Source organism: Chrysemys picta, chromosome 13, assembly GCF_011386835.1.
Source record: "Chrysemys picta bellii isolate R12L10 chromosome 13, ASM1138683v2, whole genome shotgun sequence".
Classification (NCBI taxonomy): Eukaryota; Metazoa; Chordata; order Testudines; family Emydidae; genus Chrysemys; species Chrysemys picta.
The window spans coordinates 18,041,471-18,057,746 of NC_088803.1; the positions used below are offsets into that span (position 1 = coordinate 18,041,471).

General features: G+C 56.6%; 1 protein-coding gene across 1 annotated transcript; it reads right to left on the bottom strand.

The window, feature by feature from the left end:
• Window positions 1-4,590: 4,590 nt before the first annotated feature.
• Window positions 4,591-9,430, bottom strand: LOC101945500 (ribonuclease-like). Its single transcript, XM_042854885.2, has 2 exons — window positions 9,279-9,430; window positions 4,591-5,508 (listed from the first exon to the last, which is right to left on the bottom strand). The coding sequence occupies exons 1-2, from the start codon at window positions 9,409-9,411 to the stop codon at window positions 5,057-5,059; spliced, it is 585 nt and encodes a 194-aa protein (XP_042710819.2). The 5' UTR covers window positions 9,412-9,430; the 3' UTR covers window positions 4,591-5,056.
• Between the last annotated feature and the right edge of the window lie 6,846 nt (window positions 9,431-16,276).

The following is a 16,276-nucleotide window of genomic DNA, read 5'->3' on the forward strand; positions in this document are numbered from 1 at the left end:
AAGTCTCCGGCCTTAGTCAGAGTAGTAAAGCCACATTCCTGTGATGAGGTTGAACTTGTAGATCAAGTCTGTCCCTGAAACACGTGTGAGGACTATCTGTGTGGCACATACCTCGTTATGCACCCTCTGTGCCTACGTCATGCCATGGTGTTACTGAGCAGTGTGTCACCAGTTTTCCTTTGCTGCGCCTTGCAGAGAAATACTGTGACAGTTAGGGGCAGTGAGATGAATTTCTAACAAAACAAGGGTACGTTTAGGACTAAAGAACGGAGCTTCAAGTGCCACAAAGCAGAGAGAATAGAGACAGAAAATGGTCACAGATAAACCACAAGTATAACCTCACTTCCTAATGACTCAACCTGCTTTCAGCCAGCGACAACCCGTAGCTAAGCACCTCAGTGTGACCCTGAGTCCCCGTGTTCACACCCTGCACTTATTGTCATAATCTCCATGCCAAGGATGCCATGCAAGGTAGCATTTAAAGAGTAATGACAGCCTGATGGGTAATATTCATGTGGAATGTGTGCACGAAATGCATAGCCAGAGTTATGAACATGAGCAGAGAGTATGACTGCAACGTGTTTGCCAGGAGAGTCTGGGGGCGGGCTGAACTGGGTTCACAAAGACAAAGCACAAGCCGATGACTCTGGTCAGGAGTAAGCAAAGTTGAGGGGCCCTCTGTGACAACGCGGTTCTGGCGGAACCCAACTGAGAGTGCCAACTCAGGACAAATTGCTCAAATAGGGCAGTTACAGCCCAAGGCTGGGGTTTTTTCCACCTCTAAGGCAAACCAAACCAGCCAGACTAAGAGGACTTCAGTCTCACCCCACTGGCTAACTGCAAGTCTCACAAGCAATCTCCTTAGATACTCCAGTTTCCCAGTATTACCACCAGTACCACTCGTTATGGGGACAAATGGTTATGAAAACCAATACCCCAGTAAAAGAAAAAGGTTCTCCTGATCCCAAAGGACCAAGCCCCAGACCCAGGTCAATATATAAATCAGATCTTACCCACAAATCACGCTGTTGCCAATCCTTTAGAATCTAAAATCTAAAGGTTTATTCATAAAAGGAAAAAGATAGAGATGAGAGTTAGAATTGGTTAAATGGAATCAATTACATACAGTAATGGCAAAGTTCTTGGTTCAGGCTTGCAGCAGCGATGGAATAAACTGCAGGTTCAAATCAAGTCTCTGGAATACATCCCCCGCTGGGATGGGTCCTCAGTCCTTTGTTCAAAGCTTCAGCTTGTAGCAAAGTTCCTCCAGAGGTAAGAAGCAGGATTGAAGACAAGATGGAGATCAGGCATCAGCCTTATATAGTCTTTTCCAGGTGTAAGAACACCTCTTTGTTCTTAAATTACAGCAACATGGAGTCTGGAGTCACATGGGCCAGTCCCTGCATACTTTGCTGAGGTACAAGGCGTATCTGCCTTTTCTCAATGGGTCCATTGTATAGCTGATGGTCCTTAATGGGCCATCAAGCAGGCTAGGCAGAGCTAATCTCAGCTTGTCTGGGATGTCACCCAGAAGCATAGCATAAGTTTGCCATACAGACAGTATAGAGCCAATATTCATAACTTCGACTACAAAACTGATACACACATATAGACAGCATAATCATAACCAGTAAACCATAACCTTGTCCTAGACACCCCATTTGACCCCCTTTATACAAGATTTGGGTGCCACTACAGGACTTTGGTTGCAACAATGATCTATATGGTCCCAGTTTATGTCAATAACGTCACACCCTCACTAGTCAAACAGCCTGTCTTTGCCAAGGAACAGGGGCTCTGTCACCATGAGACCCCGTGTCTCCGTCCTCACTGCGGGAATGACCTTTACTAGGGGTAACCCTCCAGAAACTGCATTTCAGAGGGTGACTGGACTATTAAAGTGAGGGGCAAAACCACCCCAGATTATCTCTCAGTCCCCTAAGAAGCCAAAGGGACCAGCTTTTTGGCTTTGGGGATTGATCCTGACCTGAGATATGGTTTGCCAGGTTGCTGGGACCATGTGGGAAGGATTTTCCCTTCAACCAAATCTAGCTTGTTAAGTTTTTGCTGCGGGGAAGTGTTTTATCTTCATTTCTCTTGTCTTTCCTGACTTTCATGCCCGATGCTCGAACTCACTTGAAAGCTCTCACTGAGTCTGTAAATCAACTTGCTTTATCTTTAATCTGAACCCATCCAGTGCTGTGTTTAATGTGAATCATTTGATAATTCCAGTTAAAATAACAGACTTGGTTTGACCCTCCCTGGGGAAGGGGGGGGGGGGATGGATCTTCAATATCTGAGCTGCCCAGAAGAGGGCCGCATGGTGCAGAATGCACCATCTGGGGAAAACCAGGGCTGGGAAGAGTTAATCAATGCTGGGGGACCAGTGGACGGCTATGGCACTGCAGGCAGGCTCCTGACCCAAAGCAACTTTTCAGCATCACCCTCCCTCATGGCAGGGGATCCACCGTATGGACAAAGCCAGCCCCTTGGAGTGATGGGCACAAAGGAGATGTCTCCCCTGCACCTTATAGTCCAGTTGCTGTTAGACAGGCACCCCTAGATAAAGGTCTCTGCCCCGCTGACAGTTCTCCAATCAGCCGACACACTCCTGGCTCCCTCACCCGGCTCTCAGCTGGCTTTTCCTGTTGACTCAGAAGAATGTAACTCCCAAGTCTCTGGCCTCAGGCAGAGCTGGAAAGCCACATTCCTGTGTCAGGACGAATTTGTAGATCAAGTCTGTCCTTGAAACACGTGTGAGGACCATCTGTGTGGCACAAACACATAACTCTGTGCTCCGTCCATGCCTACGTCAGGCCATGGTGTTACCGAGCAGTGTGTCACCAGCTTTCCTTTGTTACGCCTTGCAGAGAAATACTGTGATAGCCCTCTGTTAGGGGCAGTGAGTGTGCTGGGCCTCAGAGGAGTTACAGAACAGAGGGACTTCTGCCAGGCGGCATGCGGGGGTGCTAAGGGTCACAGCTGCACAGACTCCAACCAAGATCAGGGCCCCCGTTGTGCTGGTTGCTGCCCAGACCCCGACCTGATCGGTGCTCCCGTTGTGGCGGGTGTTGACGCCCAGATCCAGGGGCCACACTTTTCCTCCTCTCCCCCGGACCGTGTCAGGGTTTGGGCCCTCAGCTGTTGCCAGGTTGGGCCTCCTATGGACCAGGTGGATCTCCTGGGCTATTGACCATTTGTATCAACAGACTGGAAAAAACAGATCAAGTTTGCAGCAAAGACGGGGGATGGTAACTAACGAGGGTGGTCACTGCTAGAGGATGATGTGGATCTGTTGGTAAACTGGGCCTAAGCAAGCAATGTGTGTTTGGATCTGGCTAAACGTAAAGTCATGCAGCTGGGAACAAAGACCATCGGTGTATCTCCATTGCAAGGTTGTGGCTGCTTGCTACAGGAAACACCTCTGGCACCAGGAGAGGCCACGAGCGGGTTGGGACAGAGCCATCAAGCCGAGCACTGGGAGTTCCCATGTCCTGGGCTGTGCACATTGTTTACCACGTGTGTGGTCGTGGGTTCAAATCCTGGTTAGAAGCAGCCGTGACCTCTGATTGTTTAATGTCATGGGAGGAAATTAACCCGCATCCAACAGAGCCCAATTGTGCCTGTCATCGGACGGGAGGGACCACCAGAAGTCTTTCTGCCCAGGCGCCAGCTCCCCTAAGAGAGGAATGAGAGAGATACCTCATTTGGGGGGGACTTGGTAGCACTTTCCAGGGTCTGGCTGGCCTAGCGGTGACCTCCACTGCTGTGAGCTAAAATCCTGCCAGGAGCCCCATGCTTTGGGGCCTGGGCCATGAATTCCTTGGCTCATGCTCCCCAAACCCATCTGGGAATTGACACATCTGGACTAGGAGGCTAGTGTGTGTGTCGGGGGGCTGGCTGCTACAGGATCCTATTTTCAGAGCTCTCCATCTGGAGCAGCCCCACCAGGCCCAGCCAGGAGCCAACCAGAACCCCAGTGGGAAGGTGGAGTAGATGCAAAGGGGGGGGGGAGGAAATGGGGGTTTAATGAAGAAAAACAACACACTTAATCCTGTAGCCCAGGGGTTCCTGCCCTGAGCTTGTGAAGTGCGGGGTCAGGTGTTCACATCTTTCATGGGCCGTTTGCCATGAATTTCCCAGCTTTGACGACCCTCTCCCAGGGCTGAGGGTGTCTCCACATGCTGCAGCCCTGCCTGGGCACCGCTGCTTTGGTTTGTCCCTGTGTATCGGGCGTATTTTATGTGAAACATCAAACCCAAGGGGATTTGCACCGTGTCGGGAGATTTTCACACCCAGCTTTCCCCACGTGCTGTCTCCCACTGGCGTCGCATGGGAAAGGAAAATTGTTTGAAACCAGCCTCCCATGAAGAAAGGCCCCATATCCCATTTCCCGCCCCCTGAGCCAGCCAGTACCTGCCCTGGGGCCGGATGGCAGCTGGTGCCCCCTAGAGGAGAAAGGCCCCATGTCCCATCCCCCACCCCTTTTGAGCAAGACAGTCATGTTTGTCTGCTGCTACTGAAGCACTGGAAACAGAGAGTGCTGTCTTGCCTATAGCAAATCCCCCACAAACACACCCTCAGCCATTCTGCACTTGCAAAAAGTATTTTACTGCAGGAAGAAGCAAGAAAAAACAGTATCCAGGGCTCAGCCTGGTAACATCTCCTCTGCAGTTTGACCCCTCTCCGCCTCCCCCTCCATGGATAAAGGATGAGGAAAAAGGTGCCCATACTAGGGGAGCAGAGGGTGGGGGCAGGGAAGGGGCGGCTGTACTGTATTATGGGAACTAGGGGGCAGCAGAGTGTGGGGGCGGGGAAGGGGCAGCTATATTGTATATGGGCACTAGGGGGCAGCAGCAGTGGCAGGCTGGGGAGGGGGCAGTTATAATTTGCCATGGAAAAAGGAATAACAGCCTTTGTTGCTGTCCCCAATCAGGTGCCGAAATACTCTGTTGGGGAGGAGGGTGGTGACGGCGTCCGGCAGCTACGGGTGCGCAGGGCTGCCAGCATTGCCAAAGCCCAGGGGAGCTGCAGGGCTCCATGTCCGCCCCATGGCTCACGGGCCGCTGCACACTGACGGCCGAGCATAGTGCACAGGCTGCCCATTTTTGCAGGCGACACAAATTCTCTTACTGAGGACATCTCCCCTGTAAACGCAGTGGGGCCAGCGGGATGCTCCCGTTGTCTGGCAGTCCGTGACCTGGAAGGGAGAGTTGCTGTAGTAAAAGTTCCCATGATGCTGTGTTCCCCCTGAGCCGCAGACAGCAGTTATCATCGCCAGCGCCCCATGGACGAAGCTGTTGAGATCTTTGCAGTTGAACACTGTAATGTTCCTCCGTGGCATCATGAGATTGCAGTAGCGGTTGGGGTCGGGCTCCCAGCTCCTGGAGGTGTCAACATGCTGCCGCTGGAACTTCTCGTACTGCGTCTCTCTCCTGGCCGCAGCCAGGCAGGCCGGCAAGAGGAAAATCAGCAGCAGGAGGCCTGGACCCATCCTTGTCTTCATTGCTGGCAGGAGGGAAGAAAGGGGGAGGTGGGTGTGAGATGGGAACATGAGACCAGCACAGCACGGACCCCCTGTGGGCGACTCACCCCTGCTGCAGTGATTTCAGGGCTCGTCCTCGCTGAAGGCTGTGGCCACTAGAGGGTGCCAGTGTCGCTCTGTCCCATAGCATACAGTATTTAAATGGCCTCATGGTAGTGGCATCACCCTAGCTTTTCCCCCCTCCCCCAAGTTTCTCTTTGCCCCAGCCATGGCCCAGCCATTTTCGAGCTGGTCTGCTAGTCGTTCATGTAAAGCAGAACATTTTGTAAGGGATCCCTTTGCCCGAGTGACCCTGGCAATGCCCCAGACACCGATGTGCCACACCAAACGTCCAGGCGCTCTGCCCAGGCAGGTGGAGTTTAGAGCACTTTGAATGCTTGCCAATCCCAGTGATTGTGCTGCCAAACTTCCCCTGCTCCTAAGGGTACATCTACACTGCAGTGTAAGCCCAGGGTTAGTGGGACTCCACTCAGCCGAGCCGTGTTGGGAACCCTGAGCTTGGGCGTCTATGTGGTATTTTAACCGAAGGGCTTTTCTAACTCAGGCTGAAACCTGGGGATCTGGTGTCCAACTGCAGCCTGCAGACCCCCTAGCGTCCCACAATATGGCCACTCTAGCCCTAGGGCCCATGGGAAAACTTTCCTGCCCACCCTGCCCATGAGCAGGAAGCAGCTGGCTTTGCAAAAGGCTTGCTGGGTTCGCTCTCCGCTGCCAATCCAGGCAGCTCTCTGATAGTGCACGTGGTCAGAAGAGAACGGGCCCATGCTGACCTGAGCAGTGGCCGAGAGAGGACTAAGGAAGTTGTCTCATGGAATTGTGGGATACTTCCGTCTGACTCCCAGGACTGGAGTCAAGCGGGCAGGGCCGGCTTTAGCAAGAGCAGGCCCCGATTCCTGGGGGCGGGGCTTGCTGCAAGCCCCGCCCCCAGGAATCGAGCCGGGCTCCGGCCGGGGTTGCCGGGCTTGGGTCCGACCCGGAGCCGTGCCGGGTGGGGAACACAACCCGAGCCACGCCGCGGGGGCTGAGACACGACCCGAGCCGCGCTGTGGGGGCCGCACCGGGGGGGGGAGACACGAGCCGTGCCGCGGGGGCCGCGCCGGGGGGAGGGGGAGGGAAGACACGACCCGAGCCGCGCTGCGGGGGCCGCGCCGGGGGGGGGACACACGACCCGAGCCGCGCCGCGGGGGCCGCACCGGGGGGGGGGGGATGCCATGACCCGAGCCGCGCGGGCCGAGACACGACCCGAGCCGCGGGGGCCGCACCGGGGGGGGGGGGGGACACATGAGCCGCGCCGCGCTGCGCCGCAGGGGCCGCACCGGGGGAGACGACCCGAGCCACGCCGCTAGGGTGACCAGATCACCCAAGTCAAATATCGGGACGCAGGGGGAGGGGGGGAGGGTGATGCGGGGGGAGGGGGCGGGGCCAAAAAAAAAAAAAGCCCAACCCTTCCTCCGCAAGCGCTGGAGGGAGTCCCGGGAGACTCAGGGGAAGCGCGGGGCCGGAGTGAGTGAGAGTCCGGCCTGGCCCCGAGCAGGCAGGACTCAGTCGGGCGGTAGGGAGAGGACGGGGGTGGCCCGCGGGGCCAGGCAGCGGCTGTTGTTCTCACCCCCGGGCAGCGGGACTCGGGAGCAGCTGCTGCTGCAGCTCCCACTGCCGCGGGGGGAGAAAGCGGCTGATGGCCAAGCTCAGCGGCTGCGGCTCTGGCGCCCCCGAACCCCCCGAGCCGGGGCCTGCTGCGGGGACCCAGCAGCGCACACGCTGCACCCAGCCCCTGGCCAGTCGCGTCTGGGCTGCTGCCCAGCTGGTGCTATCCCGCGGCGGCCCCGGAGCAGGGGCAGCAGGCCCCAGCCCCCCCGTCCCGCTCGGGTCCCGCAGGGGAATGAATGGGGCTGGGCTGCCGATGCCTCCGCCCCGGGGCCGCCGCGGGATAGCATCAGCTGAGCAGCAGCCCAGAGGCGACTGGCCAGGGGTTGGGCCCAGTGTGCGCGCTGCTGGGTCCCTGCAGCAGGCCCCGGCTCGGGGGGTTCGGGGGCGCCACAGCCGCAGCCGAGCGCCATGGCCGCTTCCTCCCCCGCGGCAGTGGGAGCTGCAGCAGCAGCTGCTCCCGAGTCCCGCTGCCCAGGGGGGAGAACAGCCGCCGCCTGGCACCGTGGGCCGCCCCCGTCCTCTCCCTACCACCCAACTGAGTCCTGCCTGCTCGGGGCCAGGCTGGACTCTCACTACCCCGGCCCCGCGCTCCCTCTGAGTCTCCCGGGCCTCCCTCCAGCGCTTGCGGAGGGAGGAGGAATGGTGAGCCCGGGGAAGAGGCGGGGATTCGGGGAGGGAGCCAATCGGCGGAGGAGGGGGTGGAGTCGGGGCGGGTGGGGGGTGCGAGCACTTCCGGGCTCCAGGCTCCAGCGCATTTCCTTGTTTGTCCAGTGTCCCGACCGCACGTCGGTCGGGACGTGGGACAAACAAGGAAATATCGGGACAGTCCTGATAAAATCGGGACGTCTGGTCACCCTACGCGCCGCGGGGGCTGCGCCGGGGGGACCGGGCCAGGCCGGAGCCGACCCGAGCCGCGGGGACCGGGCTGGGCCAGACCCGGGCCGCGCCGCGCCGCGGGGGCTGGGCTGGAGCCAAGCCGGGCCAGAGCCGCTGGGGCCTGCGGGAACGGGCTGCGCCTCCCCGAGCCCTTCTCGCGCCCCCGCCACCCCAGCTTACCTTGTGTGCTGATACACCGGCCCGCCCCTGCTTCTTTGCAGGGGAGGGGGCGGAGCGTTCAGGGGAGGGGAGGAGGGGGAAGTGAGCTGGGGGCGGGGTGGAGAACTGCAGCGCGGGGCCCTCTTGGTGCGGGGCCCAATTCAGCCGAATCGGCTGAATCGGCCTAAAGCCGGCCCTGCAAGCGGGGCTGTGTCTACACTGCAAAGCGATAGGGCTCGGCCCCTGGGTCCCGGCTTCACTTCAGCTGGAACCCTCCAGCTAAGTTCCCTCTAAGCTGTACGGCCGAGGGCCGCACAGGCGGATGGCTACAGGGGCTTGGAGAGGAGAGAGGTCGGAGGTGGGCGGGGACTTGGGAGGGGAGCGGAGCAAGTTGGGGCGCGCAGGGCTGCCGCGGGCCTCTCCCCCGCACCCGGAGCTCCTGCCGCTGGGGAGGAGAGGCGCCTCGGCCCTGGCCCCGGAGCTGCTGCTAGCAGGGAGAGGGCTGGGAGGAGTCCTCTGACTCCAGCCCTGGGGCAGCCTGCACCCTAAACTCCTCATCCCTGACCCCACCCCAGAGCCCACACCCCCAGCAAAACAACCACACATTTGCATCAGGAGACTTCAATAGCAATTGAGACTTTCCCCTGAGGCCTTTGGAGCAGGTCTGTGATGCTGGAGTGCCCACGAGAGAATCATCACAGCTCTAAACACCCCAGCTTTCAGGTCTTTGCAGCTAGTGGGCACCATCTAAGAGCCAAGTAGCCTTGAACAAGGGATGGGGTGGGCGGGGGGGGGGGGCACGGCTGGGATTCACAAGCCCTAGATTCTAGTCCTGGCTCTACCACTGACCTCTTGTAGGCGGCTTCAGTTTTGTTTGCCTCAGTTTCCCCCCCTGTAAAGTGACACCCATCTTCTTTGTACAAAGCTTTGGAGCCTAGGGGAGAGAAGAGCCTTGTCTGAACTCCTCTTTGGTGCATTTCCTACCAGCTAAACCGCTGAACAACCCTGCCTGGATTATACCAGTCCCCTTCTCCTGTGCTCTCCCACTCACCCTCGTCCTGGTGCCTCTGTTTCCCCCGGAGAATCGATCCAGCTGTCTGCAGAGCTGGCCTCCCCCTGGCTGCATGGGAGTCAATAGAAGAGGGAACTAGTGGCAGAGAAATATCTGACGTTAAGTATTTCATAATCCGGCCCCACAAGGAGCGGCGACGCCCCATCGAAAGGGGAAGCTTTGCCCTGACCAATGGCAGGGTGGTTGGGACATACTCTGCTCGCACTTATCACAATGACCTGCCCCTCGTTATGCACTGGGGTCCCCTTCCCAGCACCCTCCGGGGTACAGGGGGGGGGGGCGGTAACTAGCACTGGGTGGCGTCTTGGTGCCGAGTCAGGATGTCACACCTGCATGGCACCACGGGAGGCAGATTTCCCCAATTCTGGGATTCAACCCGGGCAGCAGAATTAACCCACATTGCCAGGGGAGAGTTAATGAGCAGGAGTGGCTGGGTGCTTGGTAGAAAAATGCAAACACAGTGGCACAGAAGAGGACACCTGAGTCACCCATCCTGCTTTCTGCCCCCAGCACCATGCTGGGGCATTTGGGTCAGCTCTGATTCCAAAGGTGGAATGCTCCCTACTGCATCCCCTCTCACCCTCTGCCAAAGTGCACCCCTTAGGGTTACTGATCCAAATTTGGGGTCATTTGACTCAGCACGTGAGGACGCGCCGATGCTTGATGTGCGCTAAGAAAGGGCATGCAGGGAGTGGTACCAGGCACACAAGGCTGAGAGCGGGGGAAGGAGCTGAGAACAGTCGTCATCGGTGCATGGAACAGGACTTGCAGCACTGCCACTGGGGGTGGGGAATGGGAACAACCACTGAACAGAATGGAGCTGTTTGCACATCTCAGAGCTATTGCTCCAGGCCCGATTATCGCCATGGGGTGTCGTCACTCACAGGATAGCCGCCCCTTCCCACCCCCACCCTCTGCTGCCCCTAGTGCCCATTATACAGTATAATTGCTCCTTCCCACCCCCACCCTCTGCTGCCCCTAGTGCCCATTATACAGTGTAGTCACCCCTTCCTCACCCCTTACCCTCTGCTGCCCTCTGCACCATCCGGCCTTCTCCTGGTGAATCCCCTGGCAGAGAGACTCCTGTACTCCTCTGTTGACAACACCTACACAACACTGTGCTGGAACAAGGGGTTCTGGGTCCCTAGCAGTACACATGCGCCTCTGTCCTTTGATCATGCACATGGCGAGGGACCTCAGGCCAGCCAAGATGGGTAGGGCCCCCCCCATATTTTCTCCATCACTGATCTCTGCCCCACTCCTCAAACTGATCTCCAGATCTCCATATATCACAACCACAGCTCTGCCAAGCCGCTCCATCTTATCTCCCTGCCATTCGGCTACACCCAACCCAGGGACTGCAGCTGCCATGCACATGGCTAATTCCCTGTGCGGCTTGCCGATTCCAGGTGGGCAATTTGTGTTCCCCTCTCCATGGTCCAACAAGGACACCCACCCTCAGCCTTCTGGCTCCTCAGCTGATGCCTCCCTTGGGCGGAGACCCGCATCTCTCTCCCTCTTTTGCTAACTCTATCCCCAGCAAAGTCAGCCGGCTTTACTGTTCTCCTCAGAGAGGGTGAAGTGTGTAATTACCACAGTCAAACTACTGCTCACTTCTTTCTAAGAAAGCACCTTTATCCTTAAGGTCCAAAGCATTCTAGAGAAAACAGATTGGAAACCCAAAACCAGTCCCACCAGCCGGTCCTGAGTAGCTGCACACACCCAATGCTGTTAGGGTGACTGGATGGCCAGATATTATTGGTGCCATCCCATTATTAAGGGCTGTGTCTTATATAGGCCATTGGGGGGGAGGGATAGCTCCGTGGTGTGAGCACTGGCTTGCTAAACCCAGGGATGTGAGCTCAATCCTTGAGGAGGCCATTTAGGAATATGGGGGAGTACTTGGTCCTGCTAGTGAAGGCAGGGGGCTGGACTCAATGCCTTTCAAGGTCCCTTCCAGTTCTAGGAGATAGGATATCTCCATTAAAGAAAAAAAGAAAGACCCCCGCCAGGAAAAAAAAGTGTCCCAATTTTGCACACTTGCTATCTGAGCATCCTAAACATTACGTACAAACCCTTTTCCCCTGCTGAAAAATAGGAACCGCAACCCTGAGTTCAGGGAGCAGGAATCAGCCAAGAAATGGGAAGAGGAAGGTATGACATGCACCAGTTCACTGCTCACTCCGACCACGATGTGGGCCGGGGAACAATCTTTGGATCCCTCCCGGGGGGGTTCTGTGCTAACTGCTTTTGCTGAGAACCAGCACACTCATGCTGCTGAGAGTCCCTCCTTTGTCCAGGGTGGGTCTTGGAAGCGCCCGTGAGGCGATGATCAGCCAGATCTTGCGTAGCTGGAGCAGGTGCATTTGCTTCCATCGCCTGGAACGAGAGCAACGTCTGCACTACCAGGAAAACCTGCTTCCCTTATCGCTCTTACCTTAGCCCATTGGTGGGAGCCCTTTGCCACCCCTAGTGCTTCTCATGGTTTGCAAACTCACCCCAGAGTGAGGCGCTGCACAGACTCTGACTGGGAGAGGGCCCCCCTTGTGCTGGGTGTTGCTATGGTGACCAGATGGCAAGTGTGGAAAATCAGTATGTGTGTGGAGGGGTACTAAGCACCTATATAAGTCAAAGCCCTGAATAGTGGGACGGTCCCAATAATATCTGGGACCCTACGTGCTGAGTGAGTTTACGTGCCTATAGGGTTTGGAGGCAGCTGAGAGGGGGTTTTGTGCCTGATTTTGGGGCCTGATTTTGGGATTTAGGCACCTGACTACCTCTGATGTACCTAAGTCCCTTTGTGACTCTAGCCCCAGGAGACCAGCCTAACCAGAGGCTTTGTTCTGGGGACTTTAAGTTTTGGATATGAACCGAGGTGAGGACCTTATGACCTGTTCATCATTACTCTACTCCTGAAGCTGAATTACAGGGAGACATGTTGGTTTGTTGGTACGTTTTGGTCCCTCCTTGCCCTGGGCTGTGAAAGTGACCCTATTACTGCCCCAATCAGAGGATATTAAAACATGTCATACTTGAAGCACCATGCCCGGCCACAAGGGGGTGCACAGAGATGGCTCACACCTTGACAGAGCCCCACTGCTTCTAGTGCCATCACAGGCTTTCATGGTGACTTAAGTTGTCCCATTAAATGTTCCCGTCGATTAGTATTGCCCAGGGCATGAATCGTGCTTTGGGATCATTTGATGTCAAAAGACCCAGAGAAACGTGAGGAAGTTGTGAATTAAAAGAATAACATTTTCACTCTCATAAAGTTTTTTTGCCTTTAATTTCCTTTGTTTTCTAAGTTTATTTATTCCTTGTCCTCCATGATGAATCCTGCCGTTGGCGTCACTAGGCATAGCTACCAGGTAACTCGGGGGGGGGGGGGGTGGAAGGTCATAAGTGCCGATGAAACCCCCCTGCTCTGGGTCTAAGTGAGCCACAGTAACTCCATCTTGTGAACTTTAACCAGCCTCAATGCTAACCAGCCTAAAAGCAGAATATGTAATGGTCAGCTTTTTTAGCAGACAGCTGCAGTTTCGCTCACACTAGCGGAAGCAGTTGTGATAAGGAAGAAGGGGGCGGGAAGGGGGGAAGTCTACTATGTAGAGCTTGCAAGGTGAAAGATAAATATGCAGATGAGAATTTTTCTAACACGCCACAATGTAATGCCTGCTGTAACTGCTGTCGGGAAGGGAGGGGTAGAGGGGGAAACAGAACAAAGGCTTGCACACAAACGGCTTGGAATATAAAATGGGAAACTTGATTGTATTTGCTGCGCTTCTGATTTGAGACATGCTGGTCTCCTGAGTGCCTTTTCGAGATCTCGAATAAATTTGGTTTGCTTCTCCACCTGGGTGTGTCTATTGGTGCGATGCACACCGGGCAATGAACCCTGTTGCCCCCTCAGGCCCTCTGGCCCGGCAACACTGCCACTTGCAAAGTTGCTGAGGGAATTCGAAGGCCCAATGAGAAGTGAGATTTTCAAATCCCTTTGAAAATCACAGCCTGTAAATGGGAGGAGGAAGAAAAGTGCTGGTGAGCTGATGTTTCCAGGTAAGTAGGGAAGATGGATGCTTCAGGCACCAGGGCGCAGGAGAGGGGCCGCTGGTCACACCATGAAAAGGTTGTTGTTGGGGAGCCAGGGGAGGGGTGGGGAATTAGAGGGGGGAGGGAATGAGTGGCTGAGTACAGTGGGGTGCAGTGCGGAGAAAAAAGGAGTCTGTTTGCAGGTGCTTGTGGGTCAGGATTGCATTAGAAGTAGCGTTGCAAGGAGATCGAGGGAAGTGATTATTCCCCTCTATTTGGCACTGGTGAGGCCACACCTGGAGTATTGCGTCCAGTTTTGGGCCCCCCACTACAGAAAGGATGTGGACAAATTGGAGAGAGTCCTGCGGAAGGCAATGAAAATGATTGGGAGACTGGGGCATATGACTTATGAGGAGAGGCTGAAAGGACTGGGCTTATTTAGTCTGCAGAAGAGAAGAGTGAGGGGTGATTTGATAGCAGCCTTCAACTACCTGAAGGGGGGTTTCAAAGAGGATGGAGCTCGGCTGCTCTCAGTGGTGGCAGATGACAGAACAAGGAGCAATGGTCTCAAGTTGTAGTGGGGGAGGTCTAGGTTGGATATTAGGAAACACTATTTCACTAGGAGGGTGGTGAAGCACTGGAATGCGTTACCTAGGGAGGTGGTGGAATCGACTTCCTTGGAGGTTTTTGAGGCCCGGCTTGACCAGGGCCGTCCTTACCCATACAGAAAGTATGCAGCTGCGTAGGGCACCAGGAAATTTGGGGCACCAAATTTCCTCATGCCCTACGCAGCTGCGTGCTGCTGCAGCCCCTGCTCCGCCTCTTCCCCATGGCTCTCGCCCCTGCTCCGCCTCAGCCCCACCTCTTCCCACCCCAGCCCCCTTCCCACCCTTCCCACCCCGCCCCCACTCCACCCCTTGCCCTGAGGACTGCAGCAGGGGTCGTGCCTGCCCTGCATTCACCAGGCTGCAGTAAGTGGAGCGACCCAGCCCCAGCCCCAGCCCCAGCCCACTCTGTGCCGCCTGCTCCCCGGCGCGCCGCTGGTGAGTGCTGGGGGACGGTTCCCCCTGCCCCCTAAGCTCCAAGGCTGGGAACCAGGGGAGCAGAGCAGAGTGGCTGTCACTCCACTTCCCGACGCCCCATGAGTGTTGGGTCAGGCCCACCCTGCACTCACCAGGCAGCAGGAAGTGGAGCAACCCAACCCCAGCCCGCTCTGTTCTGCCGGCCCTGGGCTTGACAAAGCCCTGTCTGGGATGATTTAGTTGGGGTTGGTCCTGCCTTGAGCAGGAGGTTGATTTAGATAACCTCCTGAGGTCTCTTCCAACCCTAAACTTCTATGATTCTATGATCTATGGAATAAGGGGGAAGAAGAGCGTTATGAAATATTTTGGGTACTGTTGCTTTTAAAAATGAGTACAATGTGATTTGCTAATGCTTTGTGATGCATGCTGCATTTTTATGTGTGTATAGAAAGGCAATGGGGCTGGAGCTAGCGTTCCTCTGTTTGTTTGTTAATTATGTGGTAGGGCTGTATTTGTGTAATTATGTCTGTAGCCATTATTCAGAAGGAAACCTTCCAAATGTGACCTGAGAGCAACCAGGGCTGGCTCTAGGTTTTTGGCCGCCCCAAGCAAAAAATTTTTTGGCTGCCCCCCACCCCAGCCCTGGATTCTCTATTCCCCTCTCCCACCCGCACCCCCTGCCACCCCAGCCCTGGGCTCTCTTCCCCCCCCGCCCACACTCCCTGCTGCCCCAGCCCTGGGCTCTCTCCGCCCCCCCCCGCACCCGCTGCCGTCTCAGCCCTGGGCTCCCCCCCCACCAGTGATGACTCTGCCCACTCCCGCCTCACCTCCAGCCGGTCCGGCGCTGGCAGGGTCGGGGTAAGCAGCGGGGCTCCCGGGCCGCGTCTCAGCCCAGGGTCCCTCCATCCAGGGCTCCCACCTCCAGTACCCGCCGGGACCTGGGAGGGCAGAGCCGGGGGACCGCCCGCACAGAGGGCTGAGGAGCTGGGACAGGGTAGCCCCAGAGGCAGTGGAGCCCCAGAGAGCGGGACTCAGGCCTCGCACGGCAGTGCCCCGCCCTCTATGGCCCCGCTGCTGCTGCTTCTGGCCACCCTGCCACAGTCCCTGGGCGGCTTGCGCCGCTTCACCCAGCCCCGGCTGCGGCACTGGGGAGCGGCCGCCCTGCGGCACCTGCAGGCGGCTCCGTGTGCCCCGTGGGGTGTCCCCCGCTTGAAGCCTGCCCGGCCCAGCCACAAGGTGTGGGCGCTGCTCCCCTGCGGCATGAACCGCAGCGGCTACAGGGCGCCCCCCCCCCCCCGCGCACGATGTGCTGCTGCTGCCAGGGCCAGCTCTAGGCGTTTGCTGCCGGAAGCACAAAAAAAAAAAAATGGCCAGAATGCTGCCCTTGAAAATGTACTGCCCCAAGCACGTGCTTGGTTTGCTGGTGCCTAGAGGTGGCCCTGAGAGCAACTGAGGCAGCCAAGTCTGCTTGAGTTTGCAGAGAGCCTGAAATGATAGCTTTACCTGGGAATTCCCCCATTTATTTTAATAGGCTACAGCTGCAATATTAGCTAAGTGCTCAGGGCAAAAGGAGCAACAGCTGCACATACTGTTCCTCAGTCTCCTCTGAGCTAGCCAATGCCACTAACACAGGGCCAGATTGGAAGTGGTGCCTGTAAGAGGGAAGGCTCTGTATCCCATTCCTTGACACATACGCACCCCTGAATCAGCCAGCACATCCTCAGCTGGGCTGGATTTCACTTGGTATCCTAGAGGTAAAAGGCTCCATATTCCATTTCTCAGATGCCCTGAGCTCTGAAGCGCATTGGAAAGAACCCAAAGCTTGTCTTTCATCCTGACCTCACTTCTCTTGGCTAGTTGACAGCTTTGCCCCACATGTTGCACGCATTGTCCAGTTTTTAGGAAGGGAATTTATGAAGCCGGCTG

Bases quoted from the DNA above. Each gene is read 5' to 3' on its own strand.
- LOC101945500 (XM_042854885.2), bottom strand. From the start codon at position 9,411: ATGAAATACTTAACGTCAGATATTTCTCTGCCACTAGTTCCCTCTTCT. The intron at 5,509-9,278 runs GTGAGTGGGAGA...CCCTCCTGCCAG, and splicing joins ACAGAGGCACCAGGACGAGG to CAATGAAGACAAGGATGGGT.